Raw genomic sequence first — 26,988 nt, forward strand, 5'->3', positions numbered from 1 at the left:
AATGTATACATATACAAAAAATACATATTTTTTTGGCTATTATTTTGAGAGCGGCTATACAGTGTCATTTTTTCAGGATAGTAAAATTTTTGCTTTATGCTCCAAAAAATTTTAATAGTGGATTTTATGATATTCTTTTAGCTTAGACAGTATTAAAATTTGAAGGAAGAAAGAAATAATTTTAAAATCTTAATAAATAAATAAATCAAAGATATAAATCAAAGAGTGCCTACTTTTTGACATTTAAAATATTTTAGAACTTTGATTTTAAGCCACTCAAATATTTGTATTAGTAAATAAAAATTTTACAACGATATCCTAGATATTGTATTGCAAACACATGGCTAGCATTTTATTAATTTAATTAACCCTTATCAATATAAATAAAATATTACCATGTGAATCTTCACTCTTATTCGGTCTTACTAATTGTTAAGAGTAATATTGTGAATTATCCCAACCATGAAATCTAATACATGCGATGGATCATCATAATATTTTCGGAGCATGAAAACATGGAACACCGGGTGAACTGCTGATAAGCTGGGTGGCAATGCAAGTCTGTAGGCCACCTCACCAACTTTCTCAAGAATCTCAAAAGGACCAACATACCTAGGGCCCCTTCTTCCAAATCTCATCACACTTTTCATAGGTGAAACTCTAAGCAAAACTCTCTCTCCCACCATAAATGCTATATCACAAGTCCTCCGATCAACATAAGTCTTCTGCCTAGACTGTGTTATACGAAGCTGATCCTGAATCAACTTGACTTTCTCCAAGACATCTCGAACCAAATCAGTGCCCAACAACCTAGCTCCCCCGGATCAAACCAACCAACTGAAGAACGACAATGTCTCCCATATAAGGCCTCATAAGGAGTCATATGAATACTCAATTGGTAGCTATTGTTGTAGGCGAACTTGCCAGGAGCCAATTATGGATCTAAATTCAATTGCAACTGGAATTGAAATAAACACTTTTATGGGATAATTTTCTGTATTTTATAAACTATAAATTGGAGCACAATTACAAGAGAAGAAATAAGAGAATTAAACTAAGAAAACATAAAAATGAAAGTCGCCATTGCCACTGGGAATATGCAGAATTAGATGAGAAGAGAATTAGAGTGAGATGGGAGAGAGAACAGAAAGTCAGAAAGAGAGTGAAGGTCGAAAAGAAATGAGGGAGAATGAACTACCGAAAATTCGTTATCGTCTCTCTCTTGCCATTGGGGTTTTATAACAACCTAATAACCTGCTGACGTGGCACGATTGTGACCCTTTCTGCTTATTAGCGAACTTATAATCTCGACCCTTTGTTTGAGTGAATTGAGCATTCCCTTACCTTCCGAAATTCAGGTTCGAACCTCCCTAACTACAATTTATTTTAGTAATAAATTTCGGAATCTCTAGATCATAACATTCCCTTCCCCTTCAAACAATCCTTGACCTCAAAGATTAGAATCAAAACCAGGAAATTTAGTCTGCAAATATTGGTAATCTACCCAAGTTGCATCTTCTGGAGGAAGGTTGGACCATTGGACTAGAACCTTAACCGCAACCATATTATTCTTCTTAACCAACTGCCTTTGAAGAATAGCTACTGGTCGAACCAAAAACCGGCCATCATCCCCAGTAATTGGAAGAACAATTTGCACCACCACTCGATCACCAACCTTCTTCTTGAGCAAAGACACATGGAAAACTGGATGAATTCTGGATATAGGAGGTAATTCCAGCTTATATGCCACAACACCTACTCTAGCAAGAATCTTATAAGGACCATAGTACTTGGAACTTAGCTTCAAATTTCTTCTCAATGCAATAGATGTTTGTCTATAGGGTTGAAGCTTCAAATAAACTAAGTCTCACACCTGAAACTCCCTATCAGTTCTTCTATTATCAGTAAAGAACTTCATCCTTTCTTGAGCTATGCTCAAATTATCCTTTAGCAATTGGAGCATCTGTTGTCTTCTCATCACAACATCCTCAGCTGCCGGCACAATAGTTTCAAGCAAGGGACCAATAGATAATTGAGGAGAAATGTAGCCATATAAAGCTTCAAATGCGGTGCATTGCAAACTGGTATGGAAATTAGTATTGTACCACCATTCAGCAGTTGATAACCATTATTTCCACTGGTTTGGCCTACTAGCAGTCATACACCTGAGATAATTCTCAAGACACATATTCACTCTTTCAGTTTGGCCATCACTTTGTGGGTGATAAGTTGTACTGTAATACAGTTGAGTGCCAAGGAACTTGAATAGGGATTGCCAGAAGTTGCTCAAAACGATCATGTCCCTATCAGTAACTATGGTTTCAGGTGTGCCATGTAGACTATGTATTCTTTTCCAGAACACATCTGCCACTGTTGCTGTTATATACGGATGTGTTAGAGCAATAAAATGAGCAAATTTGGTGAACCTATCTACCACCACTAATATCACTTCCTTGTTCTTGGATTTGGGCAGTCCTTCAAAATAATCCATGCTAATATGGCTTCATGCTTGATTGGGAATGGGAAGGGGTTGTAGGAGGCCAGGGTAAGCTACATTGTCGTCCTTACTTTTGTGACACACATCACAACTAGACACATAATCAATCACCATTTGTTTCATTTTTGGCCAAGTGAAAAGTTGAGTTAGTCTTTTAAGGGTGCTCAGCTGCCCAGAATGCCCTCCACAGGGAGAATCATGGAAGGAGGCAATCAACTGATGCCTGAGGTTACCATTTTCACCAATATACACCTTCCCTTTTTTTTCCTGAGAATTCCAGCCGAGTAATGCCAAACACTAAGACCTTGCAAGTCTGTGGAGAGCTGGAGGATTAGTTCATGTACATGAGAGTCCCCTTCATAGCTAGCAGTCACTTCATGCATCAAAGTGGGAATGGAAGCACTGATGGCTAAAAGCTGCCCTGAACTCTTGGCTTGGTTAATTGTCTAGCCCTTCCCGCTGTCTCGAAAGTGCATCAGCAACTTTATTCTCAGCTCCTTTTTTGTATTGCACTTCATAATCAAGCCCAAGCAATTTAGTTAATCCCTTCTGTTGGATAGCTGAAGTCACTTTTTGCTCTAAAAGATACTTCAAACCGTGATGATCTGTCCTAACTATAAAATATTTGAACTGTAAATAGTGCCTCCATTTATCCACAACACTCAATAAGGCCATGTATTCCTTCTCATAAATGAATTTTTCCCCATGTTTCTGAGCCAAAACCTTACTAAAATAAGCCACCGGTTTACCCCTTGCATGAGTACGACTCTAATTCCCCCATGGCTGGCATCAGTTTCTACCACAAACTCCTTAGTATAGTCAGGTAATACAAGCACTGGGGTTGAGGACATGACAGACTTGAGAGCTGAAAAGGCCAATTCAGCCTTGGATTCCACTTAAAGACATCCTTCTTGAGCAAATCAGTGAGGGGTCTACATATGGTTCCATAGTTAGCCACATATTTTCTGTAGTAGCCAGTCAGCCCCAGAAATCCTCTGAGCGCCCTAAGGGAGCTTGGTCTTGTCCAATCTACCATTGCCTGAATCTTATTAGGATCAGTAGAGACTCCTTCCTTTTTAATGACATGGCCTAGGTATTCCACTTGTGCTTGTCCAAAGGAACACTTGGACTTCTTAGCAAACAAGGCATGCTCCCTCAATATGTCAAACACAACCATCAAATGCTTTACATGATCCTCCAAGTTCAAACTATAGATGAGTATGTCATCAAAGAAAACTAAAACAAACTTTCTCAGATAAGGTTAGAAAACCTGGTTCATTAGGGCCTGAAATGTTGCTGGTGCATTTGTGAGCCCGAAGGCATCACTCTGAACTCATAGTGTCCCATGTGTGCTCTGAATGCAGTTTTGTTAACATCGTCCACCTTCATCCTGATCTGATGGTATCTAGCTCTGAGATCTACCTAAGAAAAAATTACAGATCCATGAAGTTCATCCAGTAAATCATCCACAATAGGGATGAGATATTTGTCCTTAATAGTAATGTCATTCAATCCCCTGTAATCCACACAGAATCTCCAAGTGTCATCTTTCTTCTTGACTAGCAAAGCAGGTGAGGAAAAGGGAGATTTGAATTTGTTGAATGATTCCACTGCCTAGCATCTCATTCACCTATTTTTCTAACTCATCCTTCTGGTGGTAATTATATCTATAAGGCCTCAGGTTGACTGGTAGCTTCCAGGCTTAAGATGTATGGCATGGTCCAAAGCTCTGACTGGAGGTAAGGATTTTGTTTCTGCAAACACATCAGCATATTGACTCAACACCTCCTGAATAGCTTCATCAGTATGCTCCTGATCATTTTACACCTCAACACCCATCATGAACAAATGAGCTATGAGAGCTTGCCCTTTCTTAAGCACCTTACACATTGATCTACTAGTCATCATGTTTAATCTACCTTCCTCTGTAATGCCATGCAACACTAGTTTGTTGTTCTTCCTACCAATAGTAACACACTTTTTTTCATGATTAAACTTGGTAGGATTATACTTTTTCATCCAATTGTTCCCTAAAACTAGATCACACCCTCCCAATGGAATGATGAGAAGATCTTCTTGGAATGACCTGCCATGCATTTTCCATATGAATCCCTTGCAGTGGGTAGTGCACATAACATAATTGCCATCAGCTACTGTCACCCTCACTGGTGGACAAAAACTAGCTTGATAGCCAGTTTCCTTCATAGTATGCTCATCTATGAAACTATGTGTGCTCCCCGAGTCAATTATCACCGTTATATGCCTTTTTTTCACAGTTTCCCCTATTAAAATAGTATTCTCTCCTTGGTTATTGCCAGATAGTGCATTCATATAAATGGCTTCCTGAATTTCTTGTTCTACCCCTCCTTCAATAATCAAATCAGGTGGTATTGGTACTTCTGTAATCTCAAATTCATCTAGTTGAGCTTCAGCTTCCACTTCTCCTTTGAGACAATTCAATTGCCTTCTTTTACACTGGTGATCAGGGGCATATTTTCCCCCACATATGTAACACAAGCGATTGTTCTTCTTGTGTTCATATACCTCAGGGCTTAGCCTAAATGCAGTGGTCCTGTTCGCTGGTAGGTTTCTAGTTGTAGTTGTATTATTCACGATAGGTAGGCTCTTTGTATTAGCCTTCTTCTTTTTCTGTGCAGCTTCAATAGCTTTTTCCTGTAGCCTAGCCTGTTCAATAGCAAACTTCAATGTCTCTGGCTTGAACAACTTGATACCAAACTTGATTTCCTCCTTAAGAGCCCCTATAAAACTGGATAGGAAGTGAGATTCATTCAGTTGAGGATTTCTAACAAGCATTTGAGCTTTGCGGTCTTCAAATTTACCTAGAAACTCATCCACAGTTCCCTTCTGAGAGAGCTTATTAAACTCCTCTACTACATCCTCATCCAACACCACTCCAAACCTACTGACCAGTTCCTCGTTAAATTCAGCCCATGTCAACACTCCTTTACTTAGCAACAAGGAATGATACCACACCTCAACTAGTCCATTCAAATGGAGAGCAGCAACTTCTACTTTTTGATCTTCCTGAGTTTTATACAAATTAAAGTATCTCTTATATTTGTGGATCCATACCTTGGGTTCATGTCCTTCAAAGCCGGGTAGTTCCCATTTAGGAGGTGGTATGGGCACATTCTGAGGTCTGTTCTGCCTGTTTTCCAGAATTGGAATAGGTAGCAATCCTCCTCACTTGTTTTGGCATGCTGAAGCTCTTTCTAGTGCTGTCAACCTCTCGAGGATCAGCTCCAAGATACCTTGAATCCCTGTCTGAGTGTTTTGAAATTCCTCCTGGTTGTTCAACACATCAGCCAACAGTTCATCATGCCTAGCAAGCTTGTCATCCATCAGCTTCAAACGAGTTCCTTCTACCATTCCTACCACATAAGTCACAAAATCGCTGCTCTGATACCAATTGTCAGGAGCCAACTACGGATCTAAATTCAATTGCAACTGGAATCGAAATAAACACTTTTTTGGGATAATTTTCTGTATTTTATAAAATGTAAACTGGAGCGCAATTACAAGAGAAAAAGTAAGAGAATTAAACTAAGAAAACATGAAAATGAAAGTCACCATTGCCACTGGGAATCTGCAGAATTAGATGAGGAGAGAATTGGAGTGAGATGGGAGAGAGAACAGAAAGAGAGTGAAGGTCGAAAAGAAATGAGGCAGAATGAATTACCGGAAATTCATTATCGTCTCTCTCTTGCCGTTGGGGTTTTATAACAACCTAACAACCTGCTGATGTGGCACGATCGTGACCCTTCCTGCTTATTAGCGAACTTATAATCTCGACCCTTTGTTTGAGTGAACCGAGCATCCCTTACCTTCCGAAATTCAGCTTCGAACCTCACTAACTACAATTTATTTTGGTAATAAATTTCGAAACCTCTAGATCATAACAGAACTCTGCAAGCGGTAGAAACTGATCCCATGAACCTCCAAAATCCATGACACGGGTATATAGCATATCCTCCAACATCTGAATAGTGTGCTCGGGCTGCCCTTCCGTCCGGAGGTGAAACGTCATACTGAGCTCGACCTGTGTGCCTAACTCACGTTGCACAACTCTCCAGAAATGTGATGTGAGCTTCATGCCTCGATCGGAGATCATGGACACCGGTAAACCATGAAGACGAGCAATCTCACGGATATAGATCTGAGCCAGCTGCTCTGAAGAGTAGGTAGTCACAACCGGAATGAAGTGTGCAGACTTGGTTAATATATCCACAATAACCTACATTGCGTTAAATTTCTTCGAAGTCCATGAGAGCCCGACAACAAAATTCATGGTAGTACGCTCCCACTTCCACTTGGGAATCTCAAGTCTCAGAAGCAAACCGCCCGGCCTTTGATGCTCATATTTCACCTGCTGACAGTTTGAACATCGAGCCACAAACTCTACTATATCTTTCTTCATTCTTCTCCCCCAGTAGTGATACATCAAATCCTGATACGTCTTAGCGGCACCCGGATAAATATAATACCGTGAACTGCGGGCCTCCTCAAGTATCAATTCACGCAACCCATCCACATTGGGCAAAAAAATTCGGCCATGCATCCGCAACACCCCATCATCTCCAATAGGAACCTCCTTGGCATCGCTATGCTGCACCGTGTCCTTACGGACAAGAAAATGGGGGTCATCATATTGACGTGCTTTGATGCGCTCATACAAAGAAGACTGAGAAACCACGCAAGCAATAACCCGGCTAGGTTCCGAAACATCCAACCTCACGAACCGATTGGCCAAAGCCTGAACATCCAATACAAATGATCTCTTTCCGACTAGAATATATGCAAGGCTACCCATACTCTTAGCATTTGTACGTCGTTCCGACCATACACTGGTTTACTGTGTGCAATATATTCCCATCAAGGGAATAAATTGTTGACCGACTAATCACTGACAAGAACTTAGGGTATGAAGACTAAAAGAAAGCTAAGCCTACCTACAACCCCATTTCAAAAGAAAACGTTCTGATATTTAATAAAGCACATCGCGTTAATTAGTGATGGGTGGTGATATCTATAAACCTAATGCCAAATATCATAAGTAATGTAAAATGAATCTTAGGGGATATCACTTGGTCGGGTCATCCCGAAGAGGATGGATGTTGTTGGTGAATTATGGAACACACAGTTTCTATTTTTATGACATGTAGCAACATAAGACAATGGCATAACTTGCTCATGTACGAAAGATTGATAACAGATAAGGATTTTTTTGGTGTTTGTGATGGAGTTTCAAAAGTTTTCCTATTAGAAATATTAGAAAAAGGGAGATATTAGTTTATTCAGTCAAGCATCAAGATAGTAAAACAGTTATTCAGCATCCAATTGATCAACATACCCTTAAAGGCAGAATCAACACCGCTATGTTGGGCCACGTGAGGAATGTTTTATATTTCGTTATCAAGGAAAATATTTTTTCGACTGTTATACTAGAAATCTTTTAGAAGTTATCTTTAGATACTAATTTTGTTGAGCCCCTTCTTATATGGTAGACATTAATAATATTCCTAAATCTGCTAAAGACTCTTGTGCTCTAACACCTTGTTGGGAGGAGGTTTTGAGATTGTGATTTACGTTGTCGTGATTATCTTATGATAATATTTACTCCTCATTTTTGTCTTATAAATTGTGGAGAGTAGTATTATGAATTATCTTAATAATTGAAATAATATTGTTAAGTCTCTAAAGTTGTATAAAGTTTCAACTATAAGCCAGTTTACTATGCCAAACCTATCCCCATCAGGAACAAATCGTTGACTGACTACTCACTGAGAAGGTCTTAGGGGAATCACGTCCAGGATTACATTTGAGATCATTAGATAAAAATCCTAAGATGTAGAAAGAAACAAAAAATATTATTACCGTAAATGAATAGCTTGAAAGTAATCATTACGCAATCTTTTTCCCACAAGCCTCTGATGCCTGCATCTTTTTCTCTTACTATTTTGATAGAGGAGAGTCTTCAATGTCTTGACTTTAGGAATGATTGACTGTAAGAGAAGGATAGAGACTTTCCTAAGAATGTCCTTTTCTATCTATCTTTAGAAGTAGGAAAATGGGATTTGCAGAGTAGGATACGAAAGTTTATTTATATACAATGGAAAGCCCCTATAATCCATGGACGACCAGTGGAGTTCATAAAAGAAACCAAAGAAAGGTCCACGACATAAAGAGGTGGATCATCTGATCTTGAAATAGGCGGATACGATTGAATTAGCTTTGGACTACGAGAGAGCTAGACAGCGGGGATGAAAGGTTTGCGAAAGATGATTTTTAAAAAAAAAGAATAAGTCATCCATTTTTTCTAGTGCATATCCTAGTTTGTCACCAAGCAGCAAAGCTCTTTCTCTAAAAGAATTCTTTTCTAATAAGAGTTCGTGATTAATCAATTTTTTTTTTATATATACACAATTAAATATTGCGAGTAGCGTAACAAGGTCTTTCACAGGAAAAGAAAGCATTGAAAAATAAAAAAATAAGTTAAGCTACCTGCCTTCACACTCATTTCAAAAAGCAAACATCTTAGCTTTCTAATTTTAATAAATCAAATGTCGTGTCAATTAGTAATGGATGGTGATATCTAAAAATCCAATGCCAAAAATTATAAGTAATTTAAACTTGATTTTAGGGGATATTAGTGTCACGACCTAAAACTCACCTTACACTGTGATGGCGCCCAACACTACCGTTAAACAAGCCAATCATGAAATCAACATGGTAATAAATAATCTAAAATACACCTCGAAAATAAGTAATGAAATAAATAGCTGAAATAGTTCGTTTTCACAGAGAGGTACTGATGTAATATTAAATATTTAAACGTGATCGAAATATAAATTAAATATCATCACAGAATATCACCAAGAACAGAATATAAACCCCCCAAACCCCATGTCACAAGTGTATCAGCATCTACTAGGAAGTACAATACTAATACAACATGTGTTAGAAATATAAAATGGATGTGGTATAGTAAATGAATAAGACAGGGGACTCCATATGCTACGGATCATAACATGGATTGCTGCTCACCACAAAGTACCTCCAGCAGCTGCGTCTATGTGCCAAGATGACCATCAAATGTACTTGTCTCAGTACCTACACAATTAGTACAGAAGTGTAGTCTGAGTATATAATCAATGCGTACCCAGTAAGTATCTAGCCTAACCCCGAAGAAGTAGTGACGAGGAGTCGACATCGACACTTATTAGTGGTCCAATAAATCAAGTGCAATAAAGGTAGACAAGCATGAAGCATGGCAGTAAAGCATTAAAAATAAGTATATATACATAACACGATCCTCAACAGAAGGGTAAACAAAAAATCCTCGAACACCGAGTACTACCGCGGATGGAATGTATGCCAGGTCAATACCCACTAAAATATCACATCTCAAGTCAGATATGCTCACAGATACACTGACTCCTTATTAAATACTACGCACGATTCTGCCGAGGTGAACGACCATATCCCATAAGAATAGTGTACTCTACCGAGGCAAACGATTCGATTCCATAAGAATAGTGTTCTCTGCCGAGGCGAACAGACCGATCTCATAAAGGTGTGTTACATAATCCTGCCGAGGCAAACGACCCGATCCCATAAGAGTGTGTTACATAATCTTGCCGAGGCGAACGACCCGATCCCATAAGAGTGTATTATATATCCTACCAAGGCGAACGACCATAAGAATACTGAAACTTTGATGGGTCACTGGCCCCACTCATGAATATATGTGCGAGTTATGAAATTCAAGAAAATTTTCGAACAAATACGCACAATGCGGGAGAAATCCGTAAAAGGAAGTATAATTTTCACGACTAATCAAGCATCAAGTATCTAACATAGAAAAGTTTGATACTCTATGCAAGTCTAGTCTCGGGCTAAAATATAACTTAAAGCATTTAGGCGGGCAAAAATAACTCAAATAATACAACTAAAATATGGTATAAGTCTAAGTATAACTGGACATAATCAGAATTCTAGCATACGCATGGATACTCATCACCTCATATGTGCATAGCTCCCATAACATGTAGCAAATAACAAATATTGCACCTACGAGGTAAATTCTCTCTCACAAGGTTAGACAAGAGACTTACCTCGCTCCGAAATTTGATATCCGGCTCCAACGCCTCTCTAACACCTCAAACCAATGCCAAATGATCCGAAATTAATCATAGAACATGTAAACCAATCAAAATATATTCAAGGAATCGCAATTTAATAATTAAACATAATTCTCAACTCCACACGAAAAGTCAACAAGGTCACCCCCGGGCCAGCGCGCTCGGATTCTTAAATTTCTCTAAGATAAATACTATCCATGGCAGCACAAACTCAAAGATATAATTTATTCTCAATTCCATGTCAAATTTCATGGTCAAAACTCAAAAAATATCATTTCTAGGTTTTCTTCCAAAATCTCATAATTTCTACCAAATTCTATGTTAAAATCCATATATAATCCATGTATTTAACTCACAACAAGTGGAAATCAATTACCTCATGATAGATGATGAAAATGACTATTCAAAATTACCCCAAAATCGGCTCCAAGGTGAGAAATGAGACAAATTTGAGCCAAGTCCCGATTTTTCATCTTATACATTGCCCATGCATCCTTCTTCGCGATCGCAGAAGCACCCTTGCGGTCGCGAAGGCCAAACCAGTCTCGCCTAGAATTCCCTCTTTGCGAGCTCAAGGCCCGCCACGTGATCGCGATGGCCAAACCAGCCTAGCCTAGAATTCCCTCTTCGCGAACATGAGGCCCGCCACGCGATCGCAAAGTTCAACCTGCCAAGCTTACGCGAACACAACCCCTGCTCTGCGAACACGAAGGCCAACACCTCCAAGCCCAAAAAATTCCTTCCGCGATCATGAACATCTCCCCGCGACCGCGCAGAGCGACCCTCCAAACTAGGCCACTTCGCTAACACTTTGCGTTCGCGACCCATACCACGCGAACAAGATGAAAACCAAATCAAGCACCGTGATCATGTGCCCCCCAATCGCGATCGCGAAGAACAATTCTTCCCAGATTCGTAACAACACTTTGCGATTGCGAGTCTTTCTCTGCGATCGCGATGCACACCTCTGACACTAGAAGCCAGCAATCACAAAACAAAGAGCAATGGTTTGAAACCATCCTGAAAGACACCCGAGGCTCCCGTGACCCCGTCCAATCATACAAGCCCCAATACCTTATCCAATCTTGTCTAAAGGCTCGAAATGCCACGAATAACATCAAAACCATGAATCGACAACCAAAACTTTCTCTTAACTTTCAAACATTCAAACTTCGTTGAACACGTCTGAGTCATACTTAGACATTCCGGATCACAACCAAACTTCACGCACAAGTTCCAATCAATAAAATAAGCCTATCTAAGGTCCCTGAACACCGCCCGAAGGCCGATAACACCAAATTCCACAATAAGTCAAACATAGTTAATTCAAAAACCTTCAAAATGTAAACTTTCAATAATATGCGTCGAATCGCTCCCCGACCATCCGATACTCGACCCGGACATGCATTCAAGTCCAAAATATCCTTACGAACCTATAGAAACCTTCAAATCTCGATTTCGAGGTCATTTACTCAAAGGTCAAATCTTGGTCAACTCTTCCAACTTAAAGCTTCTGAATTGAGAATTATTCCTCTAAATCAACTCCGAACTTCCCGAAAATCAAAATCGACTACACACGCAATTCATAATACATAATATGAAGCTAATCAAGGTCTCAAACTATCGAATAACATGCTAGAACTCAAAATAACCGGTCGGATCGGTACAATCAGTTGGTCGGGTCATCTCTGAGAGTATGACTCTTGTTGGTGAATTAGGAACACAGTTCTATTGCTACGACATATCCACAAAGCACCACAAGGCAGTGGCACAACCTGCTCATGTATAAAATATTGATAGTATACAAGGATTTCATTTGGGTCTCTCACGGAGTTTCTAATATTCTCCTATTAGAAATGGGGGGTGGGGGGAGGGGGGAAGAACTATAGGTTTATGAATTGATCTTCGAGATAGTGAGACGGTTATTCAACATCCAATGTCTTATATTTCGTTATCAAGGAAGCTATTTCCAAGTTGTTATATTAGATCACCGCAGAGGGAACATAGTTCTAAGTGAATCTGATCTAAGAAGACGTTTCGTATTAGGAAAAGTTGAGTTTACTAGTCCGGTCTCATCGCCGATAGACAACCCTCTGATCATAATGTTCTCCTCTGATATGTAGTACCCTATCTATGAAGCTCTTAGTGGAGGAGATGCCACTTGTGTGGACGACGTGGATGAGATATATAGGTTTAAGCTGAATCTAAACAACTTTACCATGTACCTGATGCTTGCTGAACTAGAATAAGGGGTTGTAGTCTATCTGTTCACAATTGCAGGTAAAATTGCCTAAGGGGTTTAAATTAGTATTAGTATGTTGAGGAAAAGTATGTGGAATATGAGGCTTAGAATGAGAATATTGAGGAATATGAGCATGAAAATGAGGAAAATCAGAATGCTGATGTAAGGAATGTGACTGGATGGACATAAGATGAAGGGTGCCTATATCAAGCTGCTTGGCCCAAGCTACTGACATGACTTTTACAACTATCTCTAGAAGAATTTTTGTTGTTGTTGAAGGCTTTGTGCCTATTTGACTCGTGCATAGCCTTATGGATGAATACCAAGCAATTCCTTTTATGGGAACAATTTTATCACCTTTCAGTTTTTTTAAGTGGACAAGTGTATTCATGCAGTTTCCAATGCACTTGCAAAGTGCTTCATAGTTCCATCTGGTTCAAGTGTTGAACCAAACAAAAAAAATTCTATTTTTATAATTCAAAATTTCATTATTGTCTTCTATCATCTTAGTCTAACTCTTGGTTTAGTCCCGCTTTCCTTACAGATGTGTATGCATTCAAGATGGGATTTAACTCTCTGGTCTCTCTGCTTTTATACGTCAATACCGCATACGAGAAGGGAGGGGAATTTGTATGGTATCCAATTTTTGCGTGCACTCGATTATCGAAGGACCTGGTTAATCGATGCATTTCTTACACTACAATTGCGGAATAAATAATACAGAAAGTAAAGAATACAAGAATTTACGTGAAAATTATCCGGTTCAAAAAGGTGAAAAAATCACGACTTACTTCCTAGTAGGATTTTACCCAAAATACTTCACTAAAATCTGAGCCAAAACAAAGTTTACAAATCTCTTGCAAACCTAAGGATTAAAATCTAGCCTTTGTAGCAACACGCCACATGCCGTTGCGATTTTTTCAAGTTAACTCTAACTTGAATGAGACAACTCAAGTACCTCGTACAAATGCTTCTAAATAAAGTTTGAAAGGTACAAGTCAAAAGCTCCTACTACACTTGAACTAGAATTATAGACAGATAAATAGATCTGGTTCTTCAATCTGGTTCATGTAGCTTCAGGTTCGCACCCTTGAATCTCACAGATATTGCTCACAAAATATCTTACTAGTTTGCTCTCAATTCTTCTTTATTTCAGTATGTGTGTGTCACATGTAAAAGAGAATAACTTATATTTATAGAGTTAGTAGAAAAAAGAGCAACTAGAAGTCTGATGTTTTACTCTTCCTTGGTGGAAGAGTTCTTGTTAACTTCAACATCTAACTCTTTTCTTATATTGGATAGAGTTTTTGATCATGGCCAAACTTACACCACTATATAGTAGCAAAGAGTGGTCAATGCAGTTTTACCCGATGAGGTCGGGATCGATTTCCACAGGGAGTTAATTTGGTTTGGAATCGGGTATCTAACTAATCTAGATGTACGTGTTATTTCTAATTGCACTTCCAAACATTGTTGTGGTTGATTCTATTCTAATTTTTATACTATTTTATGCCAAGTGTAAGCTAATTACTATATTTTTGGTGAAAGTTTTCAAGTGTTAAAAGGCACTAGGGTAGTGACTTCCGCCTAGGTGAGTATCTAATGAATGTCAAGAATTTAAGACAAGCTTGTTACGATTGGGGTCGTGATATAACCATCACACATAAGTGCTTACTCTATACCTCTCGGTAGTTTGAGTGACTTTGCCTGATTTGACTTTCTCAAGCCCAAATGGGTGTTCGCACAATCCAAATAAAATTGGCTCAAGTCGGGTATTACTATCTCTAGGTTTAACCCTTTAATCGGGGCTATCAATCTCTTGAGTTCACCCCAATTCCTTGTTAGCCTAATTTTTCTAGACTTAGTCTCTCTTTCTCAAGAAGAGCCTAAGTCATAAAGGCACGAATCAGTGTTTGCAACCACTAATTCTATAATTTTAGCATGAATTAGGCTAAATATCACTAACTCATAAATAATTAAGCCCTAAAATTCAAGACCCATTAAATACCCACACTAGGATTGGGTCACCACCCTAGCTATGGGGTCTAGCTACTCATGAATACAACAGAAATCAAAGGTGAAGATGAAATATAAGGCATAATATTAAAGTACAAGATGAAAATCTAAAGTTTGAAGGTAAATCTATTATAAAATTGCCCAAAAGGGGAAAAACTAGCCGTTCACGTGCTCTGCTCTACAAAACTTGACCTAAAAATGTCAAAAAGATCTATTTATACACAGCTGAAATTTTCGGATAAAAATACCCCTGCGGAGTATTCACGGACGCGTAATTCTGACCGCGTCCGCGCTTGAGCTTTTGCAGCCGCATAATAATAAGCGTGATCCGCGTTTCTTCAATACTGGACTTGGACTAGACTAGGTTTCGCGGACAGCGTAAATACATTTGCGTCCACATTAGCTTCAATCGCGACCGTGTATTATATTCGCGGACCGCGTTCTTCAGTTAGGTTTCACTTGCCAAGTCTCTAAACCTTTTATCACGCTCCCAGCGGAATTTTCATCGCATCCGCGTCTGATAACTTCGCGGCCGCATAATGCAGACGCGGGCATCGGTGGTGTTTTCTCTGGATTGCAGCTTCTCTGAACCTCTATCTCGCCGACCGCAGAATATTATCCGCCTCAGCGATGAACACTACGCGGCCGCGCTTTTCCATCGCGGTCCGCAGTTCAGTTTCAGCCTTTGGCTTGTGCAAGTTTGACTCCTTCATGAGCTTATTTTGGCTTCTTAGCCTCATTTTAACCAAATCCTGCAAGCAAGCACATTATGTTAGTTTTCGGGACTACCTTTAGCATTTTATTTTACCCAAAATCCAAGCAAAAGAGAGCAAATAGTAGGCTAAAATCCCTAATTGTCAACTCCCCCCAACTTAAGCTTTTTCTTGTCCTCAAGCAAATAAGTTAATTCCCACCTCCGTAAGAAATAGAAAGGAAAATATTAGTTGTCCTAAGGTGACTTCATCAACATCAATTGGAACTAACAATTACCCTCAACACAAATGCATTATCAACAACATTATGCTACGACCTTTTGAGTTTCATAGGTTTAATGTGACACAAGAGCATCAAGAGTTGACTCAATTCATCAAGGAACTTCGCTCTCATGTAGGTCGTTGTGGATCCCAGACTTCTTTTCCTCTACTCTCTATGAGCTCATCTCACCTTATAGAATGTGACACTCAAAATCGGGATTGTAAAGAAGTGTGCTCATCACTATCAAAAGAATGCCACAAGTTCGGCTCTAAGTACCATAGGTTTGCCCCTCATGTAAATCAACACTAATGCAAGCTCACTCAACTTGAAATCCTATAGGGCTTTAGCGGGATGTAATGAAGGCTTTTTGGATCAAGGTCGGACCTAATGAACTACGATGGTATCATCTTTCCTTAAACACTCAATTTTCTCAATTCGGTTAATGCTTTCTTGACTCTTTGAGTCATTTTCTTCTTCTTGGGGGGAACTAGAGAGACACTTTGTCACTCTTTCTTCTTTATGACGATCATTTTTCTCCTTTTCTCATCATTTCAAGTCTTTCAACATTGTTTTCTTGAATCCTTTCAACCTTTGCTTTTCTTTTGACATACTCTTTTTTTTAACATCATTTTTATATCCTTTTCTTTGCCTTTCCTTTTCATCAATTCCTTTTGTTCTTTGCATCATTCATCACTTTGAAATTCCTTGTCTCTCCCCCAAACTTATGTTTTTGACTATTGTTCATCATGAATGCTAAGAAAAGATTGGGTGCCAAGAGAGGATCATTATAGAATGGATGAAGGCTTGTAATATAGTTATTGAATGAAAAAGGCTTAGGCTCAAAGGGGTTGACTAAGGACATCATAGTGGTAGGCTATGGAAGTTTTCAAATTCACATGGAACCAAGGAGAGCCTATAATCACTTCTCAAGTCGAGCTACACTTAGAATTTCGCCTAGAAAAATATTCGGGGCAAGTTCTAGACTTGTTGGCATGGGACTTGGACTTGCAATGCAATACCTCACCTCTCAAGCTATTGGATTGTTAAAGATAATAGAGTCGAGGGCCCACAACAACCTTAGCTAAGATTGAAGATCACAGATGGCTCACAAAAACCACTTGATGATAGTTTTAGTCAACTCATGAGTCTAAAGGTCACAACTAGAGCTAATCTCTTCAACCAACTTGTCTCTAACCATGAGGTCGAAGGTAAATGTGTTGGTACCAAGTGAAGCATGCTTGAGACATTTTTATTCATTACTACTATATATCAAAACAGAAAGAAAAACAGACTCAATGCCTTAAGAAGGTTGTCACGCCATCCATCATTGGGAAGAGCCACCCGGTTCACACAAATTCCACCTTTGGAATGAACCGTGGCATTAAGAAAACCAAAGGCTTATTGATCACGAAAAATTGTAAAAAAGAAGCTAAAAATTCAAAAAGAAACTACTAAATGAAATAAGAAGCTAAGTTATTAAGGATAATTACAAAAGAAGTTATAAAGTAAAATATGGAAAGTAAACTGAATAGGTACAATAGGGGATTGGAACGAATATACACAAAATGGGGATGAATATATACATGGAATGGTAATTTTATATACATACCAAAAGTGAAAAGTACGAAAATGAAAGTACAATAAGTAGAGAATAAAGAAAAATAGTATCAAAGTTATTACAGACCAATTATCATATCAAAATAAGGCCACCCCCCAAATAAAAATTAGCATTGTCCTCAATGCTAAAAGCAAAAATAGAATAGGGAAGGGATAGAGAGTAAAGAGAACTCTCTATGAGGCCTCTGTCTGCATGGGGTCACTGGTGGGGTCCTTTGGCTGGCCAGACTCATCACCTCCCTCGGGGTCCTCCATCTCAATCTCCAAGTCCTCCGTCTGGGGTATCACCACTCTCCTCACCGGCTCTCTGTCAGCCTCCTGCTCTGGTACCTGTGTTGGCTCAGCTGTCTGTGTTTTATGGGCAGCCTCTCCCATAAGAAGATCTAGAGGAATATCGCCGGCGAAAATGAGCTTCGCCACCTCCTTCGTCAAATCTTCTTAACCCTTCTTCGCTTTCCTCACCTGTTTACCCAGCCCATTGATTACCTTTTCATGCGCACCTAGAGACTCCAAAATCTTCTTTTGGTTTTCAAGAATAATCTTCAATGATTCCTCCACTGATGGAGGCATCTGGAGCTGTGCTGGAACTACCTGAGCTGCTATTGCACTGGATAAGGTAGATAGCTTTGATGTAGCTACATGCATCTAGTTGTTGATGCCGGCCAAAGTCTGATTTACCCTCAGTGCAGTCTGAGGGTAAGATGATGAAGAAGGCACTGATGGTAGGATAGAAGTGGATGGCCCAGAGGATGGATGTGGCATGGCAGCAGATGACCCCTCGGCAGTGGAAGGCACGGACCCAGTGGCCACTACCCCTGGCTCTTCAGACTGGCCAGTGGAGGTAGTGGATTTTCCCTTGGACTTGGGGTTATCTGGACCCTGAAGGTTGTACCAAGAGAATGGGCTTTTCGGCTTCACCTTTGTATCAAAGTGTCTCCCCCTAAACCCGCTGGTCCTCTAGGTACATAGTGATGAAATTGGGGTAAAGGTAAGACCATTCTTTCTTCCCTGTTGCCTTGGATATGTTCTGGGCCATGAAGTTCCCCACATTTATCGGGTACCCTGCCATGATGGACACTATGAGGATCGCTCGGGAAAGTGGAATGTCATTATCATGCTGGCACAGATCAAGGTGGCTGCAGACGAATGTGCACCACCCTTTTGCTTCAAAGCTAAGGGTGTTTTTGGCAATTGAGACTCCCGGTGTAAGCCAGGGTGGTGTTGTCCCTGGTATGGCTATCACCTCTGCTAACCATGGATGGGTTGCTTCATATAATGCCAACTTCTGTATGTATAGAGCAACATCTACATCATCAAACCCGGCATATATATTCAAAGTTTTGCCATCGAACCGAATCTTCTTGTTTCGTACCTTAGTCACATGGGTGTCCTTTTTGATGTGGGCAACATTGGCGTAAAATTCCTCAACTAAGTACTCATTTGCTTCCGGAAACTTGCTAGTGAAGAATTTCCATCCCACTCTTTCATCAAATTGTCTCTTCACAGTCTGGTTGTGAGGGAGAAGGTCTCTTTCTATGAAATGACGCTCAAGGGTGAGTGTCCTTTGTGGCCACCATTCCCAAAATTTATGGTAGGCCTTTTCACTCACAAATCGATCTTGCCAAACTGCCGGCTTCCTTTATCTACTCAACCCTCCCTCATGTGTATCACCTCTTCTCCCGTCATCCGGAACCTCTTTTTCAATATCCATATCAATAGGAGTAGCTGTTGAGGCCGGAGTTACAGCAGGTGGGGGAAGAGGTGTTTAAGTCTCACTATCTCCTTCTGAGCTATCATCCGGCTCAGATGCGGAGGTGGGTTGATTGATGAGATGGAAAGGTTGAGATTGCACCTCGAGTTATTGTTCAGATTCTCCCTCGAAAATCTCCCGGGAAGGGAGGTAATCACTAATGTCCGAGGAGTCAGCCTGAGGTCTCACAGGTGGTGCCTTTTTGCCAATAGTCTTCTGAGGTGCTAAGGATGCAATCTACTTCCCTTTACCTCGGCCGCGGGAGGATTCTCCCCTCCCTTTGGATTTGTCGGGACCACCACGAGATCGCACCATTATCTGCATACACATTTAGTGAAAGATCATTAGTATTGTGGTTCAATGAATTGGCAGAGGACAACAGATGAAATGATCAAAGTGTTTCTCAAAACAGGGTTCCGCTGACAGCGTAAAAGAGGCGCGGCCACGGAAGGGTCAGCGCAGTCTGTGAAAGAGTTGGGATTAGACTACCAACTCTATGAATATTGGATTCCACTGACAGCGAAAAAAAAAGGCAAGGCCACGGAAAGGTCAGCGCGGTCCGCGTAAAAATGAGTGCGGCCGCGAATGAATTGGGATCAGACTACCAACTCTCTGAATATTGGTTTCTACTGACAGCGTAATTTGGGACGCGACCTCGAAAGATCAAACGCGGACAACATAAAACTGGACGCGGCCGCGGAAGTAATTTCCAAACTCTCTGCAGCTCATGAGCGCGGACCGCGAATATTTGGACGCGGCCGCGTAAGTTCAAACGCGGACTGCAAAAAAATTACCGCGTCCGCGAACATGCAATCGTACTCATCTTCTCACAAATTAGAGAACGTGGACCGCATAAAAATGGACCGTTGTCCGCGAAGTTCAAACAACACTGGCTCTAGCACATTTGAAACCTAGGGCTTTCACTAAGTGCAAAAATTAATGCAATTAACATGCATAGTTAATAACCCTATCCCCCATTAGGCATGAAAAACAATTACCCACATGGATATATAAGCATCAATTAAGCATGATCTTGAGATTTTGGCATGTATTAAACCCTAACCTAAAAGAAAAATTAAAAGTAGAAGAAAAATAAAATAAAAAGATGAAATTAATGTAAAGATTTGAGCATACCAGATGTGAATTTCTAGTAGGAAATAGCTTCTTGACTAATGAGATATGAAATTAAAATTTTATGAAGTGGGAGATGAACAATGGCCTATTTCGCTGAGAGCGTGGGTTCGAAAAAGTGTAAAAGACCTAAGGACTTCCTATTTATACCAACCTCAGAGGTCACCTGAGTGCGGTACGTGTAATTTCACCGCGTCCGCGCTTTTTACCTTTTGAAGAACCTTTTCAGAAATAGGTCCGGTGAGAGCAGAATAACAGGCGCGTCCGCGTAATATCAACGCGGACCGCAAAATTACAAATGCGGACGCGAATACAACTTCAGAGAGTTGATATTCTGAACTTTTCAAATTCGCATCCGCTGACAATATATGCCCCCGCGAAACGTTCTCGCTGACCGCAGAATTTTGAGCGCGGTCCGCGTAATTCCCCACTCTTAGGCAAATTTTTCCAGCAACAACCCTGTACTGCATAAACAATTCCTACACAAAGCTCACAACCAGTTAGTTCAAAATAAAGCCTGATCTAAGAAGAAAATCAAAGAAGAAATAAAACACATGGGTTGCCTCCCAAGAAGTGCATGATTTAACGTCGCGACACGACGCATGTTACTAACATCATTGGAAATTGATCAAGGCTACCACATGGCTGTCATCAAACTTGCCGAGGTAATGCTTCACTCGGTGCCCATTAACTCTGAAGATTTCACCATTTTTATTTTTTAAGTCAAGAGCACCAAACGGAGTCACGTGGACAACCTCAAAGGGGCCACTCCATTTTGACTTGAGCTTTCCCGGAAATAGTCATAACCGGGAGTTGAATAGAGGAACCAAGTCACCCTCTTTGAATTCTTTGTTCCGGGCATATTTGTCATGTAAGTACTTCATCTTGTCCTTATACAAGGACGAGCTGGAATAAGCATGAAACCGGAATTCATCAAGTTCATTGCGTTGCTCTACCCGGAGGTTGGCTGCTACATCCCATTGAAGGTTTAACTTTTTTAGTTCCCACATGGACTTGTGCTCTAACTCAACCAGAAGATGGCATGCTTTCCCAAATACCAACCGGTATAGAGACATACCAATTGGAGTCTTGTACGCAGTTCTATAAGTCCACAAAGCATCATCAAGTTTCTTTGACCAATCCGCCCGGTTTGCATTGACAGTTTTTGATAATATTCTCTTTATCTCCCTGTTGGAGACCTCAACTTTCCCACTAGCCTGGGGATGAGAAGGGGTTGACACCTTATGATTGACACCATACTTGGAAAGCAAAGTGTCGAAAGCCTTATTGCAAAAATGAGAACCCCCATCACTGATGAATGCCCGCGGGGTGCCAAACCGTGTGAAGATATTTTTCTTTAGGAATGCCACCACACTCCGTGCCTCATTGTTGGGCAAAGCTACAGATTCAACCCACTTGGAAACATAATCAACATCAATCAGAATATAAGTGTTACCACAGAAACTCACAAATGGCCCCATCAAGTCTATCCCCCACACGTTAAAAATATCGATCTCAAGAATAGCGGTGAGAGGCATTTCATCCTTCTTGGAAAGTCCACCAGCTCTTTGGCATTCAACACACCTCTTAACAAGCTCACTTGCATATTTATACAGGGTAGGCCAATACAATCCACAACTAAGAACCTTTGAAGCAGTTCTCGCCCCACCATGATGACCACCGTAGGGCGAGGAATGGCAAGCATCAAGAATATTCATTTGCTCCTCTTCTAGGACACATCTCCGGATCACACTATCATTGCAAATCTTGAAAAGATAGGGCTCATCCCAATAATAATCCAAGCTATCCCGTTTGAGATTCTTTCTTTGGTTAGAAGAGAGCTCACTCGGGACAATGCCAGTCACAAAAAAGTTAGCCACATCGGCAAACCAAGGCATACCATTCAAAGACACAGAGATGAGTTGTTCATCCGGGAACGAATCATTGATTTCGAGGCCATTGTGGGGCCTTCCCTCCTTTTCTAAGCGGGACAAGTGGTCTGCCACTTGGTTATCACTTCCTTTTCTATCAATGATTTCAAGATCAAACTCTTGAAGCAGAAGAACCCATCTCATCAACCTAGCCTTCGAGTCCTTCTTGGTCATCAAGTAACGAAGTGCCACGTGATCGGTGTGCACAATCACTTTGGCACCCATGAGATATGGCCTGAACTTTTCCATGGAGAATACAATGGCTAATAACTCTTTCTTGGTCACCGTATAATTAACTTGGGCATCATTCATCATTTTTCTTGCATAATAGACCGGATGAAATATATTGTTGACCCTTTACCCCAAAACTGCTCCTACCGCAACGTCACTAGCATCGCACATGAGCTCAAATGGTAAGTTCCAATTGGGTGCGGTGATGATGGGAGTGGTTGTCAATTTATACTTGAGAAGCTCAAAAGCTTTCATGCAATCTTCATTGAACACAAACTTTGCATCCTTTTCTAGCATCTTGCACAAGGGGTTCACCACTTTTGAGAAATCCTTAATGAACCTTCGGTAGAACCCCGCGTGCCCACGAAAGCTCCTAACTCCCTTGACAGAAGTAGGAGGAGGGAATTTTGAAATAACTTCAATCTTTGCTTTGTCCACTTCAATACCGTCCTTTGAGATCTTATGGCCGAGGACAATGCCCTCCTCAACCATAAAGTGGCATTTTCCCCAATTAAGCACTAGGTTGGTCTCTTCACATCGGGCCAACACTTTGTCAAGATTATCCAAGCATTCTTCAAATGAGTCCTCCACAACATTAAAATCATCCATGAACACTTCGAGGACGTCTTCCACCATATCCGCAAATATTGCCATCATACACCGCTGAAAGGTAGCCGGTGCATTACACAAACCAAACGGCATCCGTGAAAATGCGAATGTGCCATACGGACCTGTGAAGGTGGTTTTCTCTTGGTCCTCCGGTGTAATGAGAATCTGGTTGTATCCTGAGTACCCATCCAAAAAGCAATAGTAGGCACGCCCGGCAAGTCTGTCCAACATTTGATCAAGAAAGGGCAATGGAAAGTGGTATTTGCGGGTCACTTTGTTCAGCTTTCTGTAGTCCATACATACCCTTCATCCGGTGACAGTACGAGTGGGGATCAACTCATTTTTCTCATTTGTGACCACAGTCATACCCCCTTCTTTGGCACACATTGTATCGGTGAAGTCCATGAGCTATCCGAAATAGGGTACACAACCCTTGCATCAAGCCACTTGACAATTTCCTTCTTGACGACCTCTTGCATATCCTCATTCAACCTCCTTTGATGTTCCACGGAGGGTTTGGCATCATCCTCTAGTATAATTTTGTGCATGCAAAAGTCGGGGCTTATACCCCGAATGTCAGCCAAAGTCCATCCAATTGCCTTTTTCCTTCTTTAAAGCACCGTAAGGGTGGAGTCTCCCTGCACGTTAGTTAGGCAAGCAGAAAGAATAACAGGTAATGTGAAAGAAGGGTCTAAGAATTCATACCTGAGGTGTGAAGGCAAAGGTTTCAACTCTAATATTGGTGGCTCCTCGATTGAGGGCTTTGTTGGTGGAGTCTTCCGATTTTCTAAGTTCAATTAAAGTTTACGGGGCCCATATGAGTAGGATCCCATTCCTTGCAATGCATTTGCACATTCTACCAAGCCATCCTTTTCATCATCCTCATGGTTTAGCAACACAGCTTCCAAAGGGTCTTCCACATTGATCATGGCACTCGTGTCATCAACTATCACCTCCGTCACAAGATCCACAAAAGAGCAAACTTCATTGCTATTTGGTTGCCTCATTGATTTGCACACGTGGAATACAACTTTTTCATCGCCCACTCGGAAGGTGAGATCCCCTGCTTTCACATCCACTAATGCCTTCCCTGTTTCTAGGAAAGGTCTCCCTAATATTATAGGTACCTCATAGTCGACTTCGCAGTCGAGAATCACAAAATCAGTAGGCAAAATAAACTTGTTAACCCGGACTAGAACATCATCAATAATACCAAGCGACCTTTTCATTTGCCGATCCGCCATTTGTAATCTCATGGAAGTAGCTATTGGTTGACCAATACCTACTGTCTTGAACACGAAATATGGCATCAAATTAATACTTGCTCCTAGATCACACAAGGCTTTTGCAAAATCGGCTCTACCAATGGTGCATGGAATTGTAAAGGCCCCGGGATCTTCAAGCTTTGGAGCCATCGAGTTCACAATAGCACTAACTTGATAAGTCATTTTGATGGTCTCACAATTCATAGATCTCTTCTTAGTTACCAAGTCCTTAATGAACTTGGCATATCCCGACATTTGTTCAAGAGCTTCCACCAAGGGCACATTGATTGACAAACTTTTCATCATCTCAATAAACTTATTGAATTGGTTTTCATTATTTTTCTTTGCGAGCCTTTGAGGATACAGTGGAGGAGGCCTTGGCAAAGGGGCCTTGGCTTTAGGCACTACCATTTTTGGTATGTCTATCACGTGTTCTCTAGACGGGTTCACATCATTTTGAGTCTCCTCCATGTTGTCATTGCTATCGATCGTCACTTCATCATTAACATTCTCATCATTGGCTTGAACCTCATCATCTTCTTGAAACACAACATCTTCATTCACAATCTTCTTTGGATCAGAAGTACTTGCATCTCCACCTCTACCACTTCTTGTGGTCACTGCCATAGCATGGCCTGTATGGTTCCCTCCCTTCGGGTTTACTACCGTATCACTTGGTAGTGCCCCCTTAGGGCGAGTATTCAATGCTTGAGAAATTTGACCCAGTTTTACTTTCAAGTTGCGAATAGAGGTAGTATGGGAGGCTATTTGGGCATCGGAGTCAGCATTCCTTTCCAGCATTTGTTTGAACATATTCTCTATTCGCCCCATCTCATTGTTTGAAGAACTTTGCCCTTGAGACGAATATGGAGGTGGATTGTTTGGTTGTTGATACATCGGGGGCCTTTGGACGCCCGACCCCCGGTTGCCTTGATTATTATTATTATTATTCCACCCCCTTGGTTTCCATTTCCGCCCCAATTGTTATTGTTGTTCCCCCAGTTCTGATTATTGTTGTTGCCATTGTTCCAATTCCTTTGGCCTTGGTTGCCCCAATTTTGATAGTTCCATTGCGATCTCCATTGTTGATTTGGAGCATTGCTCCGTTGACTTTGGTAGTTATTGGTATATAACACTTCCTCACTTTGATCATCATAAGAATCGTCTTGATTGTCACCACTACCACTTTGCTCATATTGATCTTGATTATTTTGCACTTGTTGACCACACTGTTTCCTCCTGTTGACCATGACATTTACCCCTTCCATGGCATTTACTTGCTTTGTCCCTTGAACTTGCTGAAGTTGGACCTTTGCTAACTGATTCATAGTAGTTGTCAACTAGGCTATGGCTTGTCCGTGATCATGAAGTTCCTTGTGAAGATGGATGACATTAGAGTCACCCTGAGGAACATTTGCCCGACTATACCAAGATGAAGATGTGTCAGCCATCTCATCAAGTATGTCACAAGCATCAGCATAAGGCGTCTTCATAAAATTTCCCCAGCTAGTTGATTCACCACACACTGGTTGGTCGTGTTGATGCCCCTATAGAATGTCTACTGAATCATTGCTTCAGTCATATCATTATTTGGGCATTCCTTGACCATTGTCCGGTATCGCTCCCAGATTTCATGTAGGGGTTTATTAGGTTCTTGTTTAAAGGCTAAGATCTCATCCCTCAATGTTGCCATATGACCCGATGAGAAAAACTTGGCTATAAACTTTTCTGCCAACTCATCCCATGTGTGTATGGAGTGGTTGGGTAGCCTCTCGAGCCAGTCCAAAGCTTTTCCTCAAAGTGAAAATGGGAAAAGTCTCAATCTTAGAGCATCCTCCGACACATTTGTCTGCTTGCTCCCCCGGCATGTGTCTACAAAACCCTTTAGATGCTTGTATGCGTTCTGATGAGGAGCTCTAGTTAAGAAGCCCCTTTCCTCCAATAGGGAGGGTCAGCATGACATTTGTGATTTGAAAATTGCCCGCCCGAATCTAGGCGGGATAATTGCACTTGCGTAACCTTTGTTGGGTAGCACCCGGTGTGCTGCCGGAGGAGGGGGTAGGGGAGGGTTTGGAATGTTGTCATTAGCCTGGAGGCCTCTTCTTTATACTTGAGGTTCTAGATTAACCTCATCCTCACCATTGTCATCTACCTCCTCCCCCGGAAGAATATGTTCGAGAGCATCATTATGAGGCATTTGGTACCTAAAGCGATAGATACACAAAAGTTAGAAAAACAAAAGGAAAGAAAAAAAACAAGACACACAAATAGTTAGATAGTTAGTCAACACCGTCTAACTCCCCGGCAATGGCGCCAAAAAGTGATCGTGGCCAAACTTACACCACTATATAGTATCAAAGAGTGGTCGATGCAGTTTTACCCGATGAGGTCGGGATCGATTTCCACAGGGAGTTAATTTGGTTTGGAATCGGGTATCTAACTAATCTAGATGTGCGTGTTGTTTCTAATTGCACTTCCAACATGCATACTCTCTTCTATACACATCGTTCTTCTATTATATACTTTATAGGCTTTACTATGTGAAGAGCATCCCAAAATACT

General features: G+C 40.8%; 1 protein-coding gene across 1 annotated transcript; it reads right to left on the reverse strand.

Moving 5' to 3' along the window:
* Positions 1-23,958: 23,958 nt before the first annotated feature.
* On the reverse strand, positions 23,959-25,754 carry LOC138897795 (uncharacterized). The gene is made up of 4 exons (XM_070183810.1): positions 25,571-25,754; positions 24,835-25,133; positions 24,208-24,663; positions 23,959-24,114 (listed from the first exon to the last, which is right to left on the reverse strand). The coding sequence occupies exons 1-4, from the start codon at positions 25,752-25,754 to the stop codon at positions 23,959-23,961; spliced, it is 1,095 nt and encodes a 364-aa protein (XP_070039911.1).
* Positions 25,755-26,988: the final 1,234 nt, after the last annotated feature.

This window comes from Nicotiana tomentosiformis, chromosome 8 (genome assembly GCF_000390325.3).
Source record: "Nicotiana tomentosiformis chromosome 8, ASM39032v3, whole genome shotgun sequence".
Taxonomy (NCBI): domain Eukaryota; kingdom Viridiplantae; phylum Streptophyta; class Magnoliopsida; order Solanales; family Solanaceae; genus Nicotiana; species Nicotiana tomentosiformis.